This window comes from Clytia hemisphaerica, unplaced genomic scaffold, assembly GCF_902728285.1.
Source record: "Clytia hemisphaerica strain Z4C2 unplaced genomic scaffold, Clytia hemisphaerica genome assembly, whole genome shotgun sequence".
In the NCBI taxonomy this organism is placed as follows: domain Eukaryota; kingdom Metazoa; phylum Cnidaria; class Hydrozoa; order Leptothecata; family Clytiidae; genus Clytia; species Clytia hemisphaerica.
In genome coordinates, this window is record NW_027104499.1 from 183,656 (window position 1) to 194,243 (window position 10,588).

The following is a 10,588-nucleotide window of genomic DNA, read 5'->3' on the forward strand; positions in this document are numbered from 1 at the left end:
GAAAACTTCGTTAATAGAAATTGAAGTGAATTAATAAAGACAACTTTTGACAAAGAAAACGTGTTTTTGAAACCTCACATCGACAAACCCGGCCTCAGTGCCCCGGTTGAGCTTTTGCACTTAGTATGGGAATGAAAACTTCAATCTAAATCCCAATGGGAATGAAAGATCTATTACATGTTTTTTCTTATGAGAATAAACTATATAAGAACATAAGGCTTAGATGGCCAAAAATATTAAGAACAAGTTAAGAACATTTTAATGCTTTGCGGACCCTAAAACACCCGATTTCTTGGGAAATTCGACAAATTCTTAACTTGTTCTTAACATTTGGTACATCGAAGTCTTATCTTCTTATATAGTTTGTTCTTATAAAAAAACCTGTATCGAAAATGCTCCAAATTGCCCAAAATTTGTGTAGAATCACACTAGAAACTGACCCAAAGGAATTTTAGGGTTTTTTTTGGTTAATTTTTTCAAATCTGTCTTTTAAAGGTGTTTTGATAATAAAAATATTATAAAATGAAGGAGCATAATAAATTAGAAGATGAAATCCTTGCTTCATGGTTGGTCAAACGCAGAAGAACAACAATCCTTGGTGTCATGCAAAGATCACTCTTCGCATTTGAATATTCTGCTGTTGCTGTGTCAGCACTTTATTACTATCGATACACGTTAAAAGTACACGATGCAAAATTGTTTTACTCTTTTAGCATGGCTGTCATGTTTCTGTCTGCTGCTGCGTCTGCCATGTTTATTGGACGATATATGGATCGGACACGGCATTTAAGACGTATTGCATTTACAACAGCGATGTTCTCAGTAATTGGAAACGTGTTTTATACGATACCGTATTCAAGATACTTTCCGATTATTGGTCGCACTTTGTGCGGAGTTTCTGACGGAATCCAACCAGCAATGGCAGGTAATTAAATTTTTTAACAATTCTGAGACAAAAGTCACAGCTTTAATTGTATATTTTTTTACAAAACAGACATTTTTTGTGGCTAGCAACGACATCTTCAGACACACATATTGCTTCTTTGTCTTTTCTATTGTAAACTGTTCATAATAGAAATCCATCTCTGTCCCCTTGAGTGTTCTGTTTTTATAAGAAAAATGAAGCAGACAAAGTATTCATACAGTACGTTTGCACATATTTTGCTATGATGTTCCCGCTTTTCATCAAAATAATATTTGTAGAAGATACCCCAAAAGCTTCCTTGTAAATCTGAAATATATTTTTATCAGCGTGTGTTATGAATTTGAGAAGCTTTTATGATTTCTCTTTAAAAATTTCGGATGTAAATATTTTGACAAATATTGTTTCAATTGACTTGAAATGTTTTCCATAATCAGACATACCGACTTGCTATCTGAAAATATCAGTTAGAAAGTGAGGCACCCCGCGGTGTAGCGCGGTATTTCAAATGAAAAAGTACTATTTATAATCTTAGAGAAGAAACTTCTTATAACTTTACTAATGAAAACAATGTTTTTCATTTTTTTAAATTGTCATTCACCAATGTTTTACAGAACCGCTTGATAATTAAAAGTTTTTAATCGTGAACGATAAATGCAGCAGCAGAATCATTGGCTAAGAGGAAATCCAAATTTCACGAGTTTGTAATTAAAAAAGTTAAATTTCATATCAAATTTTAATGTCAGGGACAGAGATAGAACAAGGCTTTTTTAAGTGTGCGTTATCCAGCTCCGCTATACCCTGGTAAAAATTCTTAATATAATAAGATCTGAAAGGATCGTTGAAGATCTTTCAAGATCTTTAACAAGTAAGAATCTTATAAAATCTTTGTAAGATCTTATAACGATTCTTAGGCAATCTTGAAAATTTCTTCCAACAAAAAAATCTTTAAAGATCTTGTAAAGAAATCGTTAAGAATTAAAGATTCTTCCCGCATATTTATAGTAAGATAATTATTATTTCTTATTAAGTTCTTAAGTAGAATCTTACGAAATCTTGAGCCATAAAATAGTCTAAGATTCTTTGCGTAACTTGTAAAGTTTTTATAAAGAGACTTTCCAAATCTTAACTAACTATTATGTGCAAAGAAGCTTTAAGATTCTTAGTGGTTCTTATCAAGTTTGAGTTAAGAATCTTAAAAGCACGTAAATTTCTGGTTATGATTGTTTTTCATAAGAAGGAGTCTTTAGACTCAAGGAGAGCAATCTCTTCGAAATACGGTAAGTGGTTTTTTTCTTTTGTGTGTGTGTTATCATTGACTGTACTAATGAAATAGTTGATTAATGACGAGGTCATCAGTTGAATGCTGTCACTCGAGCGAAGCTTTCGGCCCTTATTCAATAACTGAACGGGGATAGTAGTAAAATTCCGTCAGCGACCGTAGTGCAGTGGTAGAGCATCCGTCTACGGTGCGCAAGGTTGTGGGTTTAACCCCCGGCCGGGTCACACCAAAGATTCCTAAAATGGTACTTGATGCCTCTCTGCTTGATGCTCAGCAAGTAAATGGAGCGATCCCTCCCCTACATTCAGCTATCGAAAGTGGAGCCTGCAGGTCACCTCCGACTTACTTTTACTTAAGATTCCGTCAAGATCATGAATCACTGTAAGCAAGGAACTTGAATAAATATTTATTCAAGTTCCTTGCTGTAAGGGACAAGAATCTTATTCAAAACTTATAAAAGAGTCTTATCAGATCGTTAAAGATCTTGAAAGATCTTGGCACGTTCGTAGTAAGAAACTGAAAAAGAATAAGCAAAGTTTCTTGATAAGATCTTTTCAAGAACTTTTCAAGAATTTTTACCAGGGAACATATCCCTGATTCCACCAAGGAAATTCAAACATATCTACTTTGTTAGTCCCAAAGACTTGACTAGTCAAAAGTTATTTAGTACCTAAAGAAAGTTTTTCGTTAGATTAGACTTTAAGAGGAAATCCGGTAAAGAAGGAATGTTGGGTATGTGGGTATCGTAAAGGTCATTATTGTACCTTCACATTCACCGTGGCAGCAAATTTTCCTCCCAAAGCAACTCAAGCCCTGGTTTTAGAATTCATAACGTCCCACGACCTTAATACTAGTTCCAAATAACAAATAGGACAATTTCATTACAAGATAATTGAATGAAATTACCTCTCCATAATAAAAACATTCTGACAAGCTGCCGTTATGACCACGGTTCGTAAATACTCACTGTGAAAGCAAATATCAGTTCTATTCAAGTCAGAACAAAAGGTAGCCATGAAAGCTAGTCCAGTCTTTGAGACTAACAAAGTAGCCGTGTTTGAATTTCCTTGGTAGAATCAAGTAGTAAAAAAAGTCTGTTTTGTAAAAAAAAATACAATTAAATGTAGAGTAAAATAGGTGTAAAAATATTCAACCTATAAAGCGTTGCATCATGGATGTTCAAGGAATGGTCTAGTTCCATTCACTTCATAGTCCTACAAGAATAACCGATAGCGAAGCGCTACAATAGCCCCTGCGGGCAATTTTCATATTTTTCCAAAAAAATACAAATCTTGAAAATTGGGTAAAAATTGCAATATTTCCCTGACCTGTTTGTGAACTAATAGAACTCATTACTTAAGGGCTTTGACCATTAAATTGAAAAGACTCTTAAAAAATTTAATTTGGTATTTGAGCATGAAAGTTATGTTTCAGGTTCCTTTACACTTTAACAAAGAATTGGCTTTACAAATTGCTTTTTGATCAAATCCCTTCAAAGTAATTAAGAATTTAATTGCAAAAATATGACGTTATGAACTTTAAAAAGACGTTAATAATATGTTGCATCACCCTCTTTTATAAAAAGTGCTAAGTTTTAATGGGTGATTAACCTTTTTGTTTCAAAATTTTTTCAAACTGTCCGCAAAGAATTGAACTGTTTTATATTTTTCGGAAAATTTTTCTAAATTGGTGCATCAAAAGTAATAGCTGTTTTTCTATGAACAATTGCGATGAAAAATTGGTCAAAAAGCACATTTTTCAAGATTTTGAGACAAGTAAGCTTTTAGAAAAATTTTCTGAAAATATATTTTTAGTTCGGTAAAAGATACAGCATCTACTACAAAACTTTATTCAAAATATTTCTTCTTCGCCGAAATTAAGCTCTTCAAAGCTGAAATACTCTTCTTTGCAAAAGTCTTCATTTTCTTCTTCATCAAAATTTTTCTTTGCAATTCTTAAATTTTCAGACTCAAGGATAGTTTGCCTAACGCTTAGTCGCGGAAAGGAGATCATTCGTCACAAGCCCCCGCCCCAGGGCATCATATTATTGACCAGCATGCATAATCAATCTCGTATCCCAGGCTTAACTTATGTTTAACGTTGACGCATCTCCCGCTCTCAGTAAAACGTCAGCAATGCAACGACTTCAAAAGTGTTTTTCTTAACTTCCATCCCCTTTCAGGGGGGGTTTCACGGTTGGCGGAGGAGCGGAATCGGCCCCTTTTTCGGACGGAGTGGCGGACTTTGGAGAAAATTTAGACGGAATTACGGAAATTGGGTTCTCTGACGGAGACGGAAAATTAGACAATTTTAGTGCGGAAAAACGGAATTTAGCAAAAAAATTTGCGGAATTTCGGAATTGGTAAAAAATATTCAAAATTTGCGGAGTTTTCGACAAAAATATTGAATTTCAAAGGAATTTTCGGTGACGGAATTTTGGTTCAATTTAAGACGGTTTGACGGAAATTGGAGAAAAAATTGGCGGAATTGCGGAATCGGATACCCCTGAACCCCCCCCCCCCTTTCAGACACATTGAAAAGTCATTTTGCTCTACACGTTTTTTTTTTATAAGGAACCTTAACTTTGCTCTGAGCCTGGAGTTCCTTATTTTTACAGAGAATTTCAGTCTCAAAGTTCCTTATCGAGTTCCTTACTACATAGGAAATTTTGAACTTTTTGCCCCTTGAAAGATCAAAATTTGGTCAAATTAGTCCCAATAAGGTACATTATTTTCAAATCCACTTATTCTCAGCCTGAGCAGTTCCTTAACAATTCCTTATTTTTTGAACCATTTTCAGCCTCGAGTTCCTTATAAACGTGTTCCTTATAAAGAAAAACGTGTATTTCTCATCATTTTTCACTGAAATTTCATTTGTCTACAACCTTTTGTCCAGCATTGCACGAGAGGTTATATTATCTCCCGCTCTCAGTAAAACGTCAGCAAAAAGAAGATGATACGACGAGGTAAGAGGTCGACACGTTCTTATAAAAAAGCGTGTGTATCCCACCCCCTGCAATAGTAATGGAATCAGTATATTTTTACTGTACGATGTAAACGGGGCTTTATGAACATAATCTAAATTAGCAAAAGAAGAATAGATTATTAATGGAAATTGATTGAAAACAGCTTGAGTTATTTTGAAAAGTTTAATTGCACCTGCATTCTTTGTAGTTTGTATTTAATGAGAACGACCAAAATTTCCCTCAATATTGTTAACGCTCTCCAATTTAAATATTTAGCAATTATCTGTTTCTATAATAAGAGTCTACTGATGAAATAGCTAATTGAAAACAGCTTGAGCTATTCTAATTCCTTTTAAAAGAACCTCAAAAACCGTCCAATTCATGCGTTTTATTACCAATGATGAGTTATTTGTTTCGTCTCTGTCCTCAGGTCAGGTTATCATACTTTCACATAATTAGTGCAGTTACTTTATTTGTAATTTATTTAAAGGTTTTGTTTTGATTGAAAGGTCTGATGATGCTGATGTAGTAAAAACAAGTGCGACAAGATTAGAAAAAGGTTTTGAAAAAATGAAAATACATTAGATAAAAAAATATTCCTCAAACTTAAGGGACTTTTACTGATACTCTTTAGAATTTTTTTATATTTATAATAAATACAGTTGACGCTCTCTAATTCGACGTTCTACTATTCGATATGCTCCCTTATTCGATGAAATTTTAAGTCCCCGTCAACAAGAAACTCTTCTAAACGACGCTCCCTTATTCGATAAGCTCCCTTATTCGATGAAAATCCAATTCCCCTTGAAGATCGAATTGGAGAGCGTCAACTGTAGTTCGTTTTCTATCTTATAATCAAAACATTCGATCGTAAATTTGCTCGAAATCAACTTTGCTATTTTTTTGTTTTCAAAATCAATAGAATGTGGGGTCACATCTCGAAACAACTTTCGATCTTTCACTTGTTTGCTAGTCTGAATCGCAGACCTCTACAAAACCCCAGGTAGTATAGGTCTGTTTAATGATCTACCAACCGCTTTCCGGTTCGCAAAGGAAATCTTGGCGAGTTAATAATCTGATTGATATTGATGTGCGCGCGAAAACGATCGTTTCGAACGTTTTCAATGCAATGTTTTACATTCGAAATTCGAATCCCAGACCAGAAAAACAAAACAGAAAAAAGATAAAAAACAATCTGATGCGCGCATTATGTACAGTCTATAGATTTATTTTTGACTTTTGCTTTAATAAGATATCTGGTCTGTAAATTTATCAAAACTTTTCCATCAGCTCTTCTAGTAGGGGGAAATTTGTTCGTTTTTTTGAGGTCGCTCGATTTTTTTAGTCAAAGCACTTGTTATACATTTTTGGAAAGCTAAGGAACATCCCTCAAGAAATTAGTGGGAGGGGGGAGGTAAAGTCCCTCTTGCCCCCTCCCCCGGTTGCTACGGCACTGCACTCGTTATCGTGTGATTGCATCTATTACTAATCAATCTTCCTCCATTAAATTTCAAAACAGAACAAATAACAATGGACAATGATTCGATTATTAAATGACAAATGAATTTACTAGGGGAACGTATTATCAGAAAATTGGTATCACAAGGCAGCATATTCAAAAGCTTTCGACTTAAAGACACAACAGCACAATACTTTTGTTTTGTCATTTTTCAGGTGAATTCGCACGAGTTTACACAAAGGAAGAATTTGCTAAAGTGCTATCCATCTATCAAATATCAGCTTCTGTCATATACGCCCTTGCACCCTGTACACCCGTCCTTTTCAATGGCGTTCATTTCTACATTGGACCAATAGAAATCAACCAATACAACTGCATCAGTCTGGTTTTAATCATTTTAGTCCTGGTTTACACGTTACTCGTTTACATTAATGTTACTGATCTGACCAAAGAAGATGGTTATCATATTTTTGTAGCTAAATATAAGAATGACAATAATGAGGATGATGTTTCTCCGTCCAGCAAGAAGTCTGATTGGACGTTAATGGATACTCTCACCAACGTCAATCTCCTTGTGTTGATTTTCACGGATGGCTTCATCAGTTACATTGATTCTATGATGGAAGTGATGAACAACATGATCGCTTTGTATAATTTCGGATGGAACATCAATCGAATCAGTGTTTTAACTGGTATTGCAGCAATCATCTTCAGCGCCGCAAATTTCATCTTTCAACAACGAGTTTTAAAAAGTCGTTTAACTTTTTATCTGTTGTTTATCGTATGTTTTTTATTTGCAATGATGGAACTTTCTCTTGCAACAATCTCAATTAATATACCTCTCAATGTGGACGCAATTAAATTCACTTTATTTACTTCTTGTATTGGATTGAATATTTTGTTTGGGTTTGGATCAGGTGTTTATTCAAAATGGTTGATTTTTTCATTGGTACCAGCAGATTCAAAGAGCTTTATAGAATCACAACGATACGTTGTTGCCAAGTCGTTTATGTGTTGCGGATATTTCACCGCTTTTCTAATGTACCAGGAAAGTTTTTATGGGTTCACGATACTTTCGTGCATTTGCTTTGCTATCGTCAGCTTCTTGCTCCTGTGGAGACGCAAGTTTACAAACGAATAAAGATTAAAACAGAATTATTATAATTTGACTTTAAAGTCAAAATTATTTTGCAAAATGTAAATGTGAGTAAGTGGGGCTCAGATCTGAGTAAAATGATGATGAACACTTTGGCTCTCGCTCGTCTACAATCAGTACCATTTAACATATATAGGCAATTTTTGGTTATTTAACCGTTTTTTTGAAAATTGAAGCTCTGGCAAGAATGCCAATTTTAGGTTTTGTACTTTATTTTATCGGAGATTTCAATTTGGGAGGGTTCTGGCTTCCTGGCAATATTTACAGACTTATTGGACCGGTTTTGAGCTTTTGGATCCTCAGATCACCGATTGTAGTTATGGAAGGAGGCTGTATGCATTTACTGGGGCAAAGCGTAGATTAAGAGGATCACAATTCTAAATCCGAAAAATAATTTTTTTCCTTACGTTTGCTTATTCAATTTGGACTTTTTCTTTTTTCATTAAATCGTGCAATATTTCTAAAAAAAACACCTCCGAGTTTTTAATTTTTTTAAGGGAAGTTTGTACGGTGACAATTTTAATGCATCGTTTTTTTTCTTTTTTAACAGCAAAAATACAAATAATAACAAAGAAATTACTGCAAGGTTCGTAAAGAAGAAACCAATAAATTGAAATGATGGAAAACATAAATATTTGTTACACACGAGAGGATATACAAACTTTGAGTGAAAGGGCCTCAAAATACGGACCGCTACGTAACAAGCTATCTCTTAAAATCAAAGAGTTTTTACAGAACCATAAATATGATTGGTTCTTAGACAATGGGACACTTCTAGCTGCGTACAGAGATAACGGGAAAATGATTGCTTGGGATGACGATTTTGATATGGGTGTATTTTTCCCCAACTACCCAACTGACCCGTGCCTTGTTCAAAAGGATGGCCGTAAAGAAAAATTACTTAAACAGCTCAACACTTTCTTGGAAGGTACGGTCTACAAAGCTCGGCCTGTCAGTTTGAATAAAGAAAACTTGGATTTTGATTATGCAGAAAAAATTGAAATATACGATCCACTTTACGGTACAAAACCTTTCCGAGCCTCAAATTACTATCATGTCAGTCTCGATATTCAGTTTTATACATGCGTTGAGAATGACGTCATGATTTGTTTACATGGCTCTGAGGGTCATCTGCGATGTCCACTCTCAGCTATCTTTCCAACGAGCAAAAAATTGAGATACGAAGGAGAATGGTACCAAGTGCCAAATGATACGCTCACCTTTTTGGAGTCAAAATACGGATACTTAGGCTATGATTGTAAGTATAATGTCGAAACACATTTGTATGAGAAAAGAAAATCCTGTGAAACAAAATAATCTAAATCTTGTAGAGTTTACACACTAGTACCTACGGTATGTCTCCAGTAATATTTACTGTTATTTTGATAGGACTTTTGTATATGTTTTTATTTTTATTATATTTTCATATGCATTTAGGCGAGAATAAAAAAATGTAGTGTTTCCAGAATGCGGGTAAAGGAAAAAGGCTCTCGTACGGCTGGCCGGAAAATTTTTTTTGTGCTATTTTTGATAACTTGATCATTGAAATAGAACTTTAAAGATAACTTTTATGTACAAACAGTATGAAGTAAGCCCTGAATACTAATGTATCAACTACTAACGAACAAAACTTGATTTACAAGCGGGAATATCTAACCAGACGTCGTTTGATAGCTTGGAACGGTCAAATTTCCTTTATGATGAACCATACAGATGAACCCATAGTCTGCGGCTGGGTCAGAAAAATTTCTTTTTTACCCGGCCAGTTTTTGGAAACACTACATTTTTTTTATTTTCGCCTTGGTACTTATTTTTATAATCATTGCCAGGCTTTGTTTTACTGTTATATGTTTTAGTACGTATTTTGCATTACATTTTGCTCGCATACAATATATTCTCCCCAAGCCCTTGGACCTAGTATTTGGGCTCATTTTTGACACCTTTTTCTTCTTTAGCTATCATGGCTGTGACGACTTAGTGCTTATATCGCTTGTGATAGTTATTGTAATAAGCCTATGATAGGTTATACGCCCTCCTGTATACGGCCCCTCCCCCAATTTAAGGCTATACTAAACCACTTATATTCTTTAGGAGTGACCACATATTCGCCACACTTGTATATAGAATTATCATTCAACTTAGAATATATTCCTTCAGAGTCAAAAGGCTCAATTGTCGCCATTTTTCTTGTCTCAGAAAACAATACATTTAATTATTTCTCTTACGATTTTCCCTGCTCTATTTCAATACAGATACTTCTTCCAAACAACTAACCCTTCATGTATCTTCCTATTGGAGTATCTCCCCTAAAACATCGAGATTGGCCATTGCTACAAACTTGAAAGTTTTACCCGAGATATGTACATGTGCAAACGTTAATGACTTGAAGAATTTTAGGGTCGGACATCTGCTTTAGTTTGTATTTTACAGACCAGAATGTCAAAATCACTTAAGTCGATTTTCTAATTCATGATATTCATGACGTAATGTTTTATACAGAAAGACCCCGCTTTTAGTCAGTAGTGGCAAATTTAAACTAGACAAAAGTTGTATGAAATTTGCCACTGCTGGCAAAAACCGGGGTCTTTCCGTAGAAAAGGAAAGGAAATTCTTAAACACAAAACTTCTGAGGCTAAGTTTGAGTTTTCCCAAATTGGAGAGCAAGACACACAGGAAAAAACTTTCGATTTCCAAGGTTGGAAATTCAATATTTTTGGGTTGGAAATTTTGGTTTTATAATTGAAGGTTGGAAATTTGAGCGATTACCTTAAGCTGATTTGGAAAACGTAAATTACCCATAGGTT

The 10,588-nt window shown here is 34.6% G+C and overlaps 1 protein-coding gene across 1 annotated transcript; it reads left to right on the top strand.

Moving 5' to 3' along the window:
- Window positions 1-492: 492 nt before the first annotated feature.
- On the top strand, window positions 493-8,260 carry LOC136821709 (uncharacterized). Its single transcript, XM_067077915.1, has 2 exons — window positions 493-925; window positions 6,844-8,260. Exons 1-2 carry the CDS (start codon window positions 523-525, stop codon window positions 7,767-7,769), a joined length of 1,329 nt encoding a protein of 442 aa, XP_066934016.1. The 5' UTR covers window positions 493-522; the 3' UTR covers window positions 7,770-8,260.
- The last annotated feature ends 2,328 nt before the right edge of the window (window positions 8,261-10,588 follow it).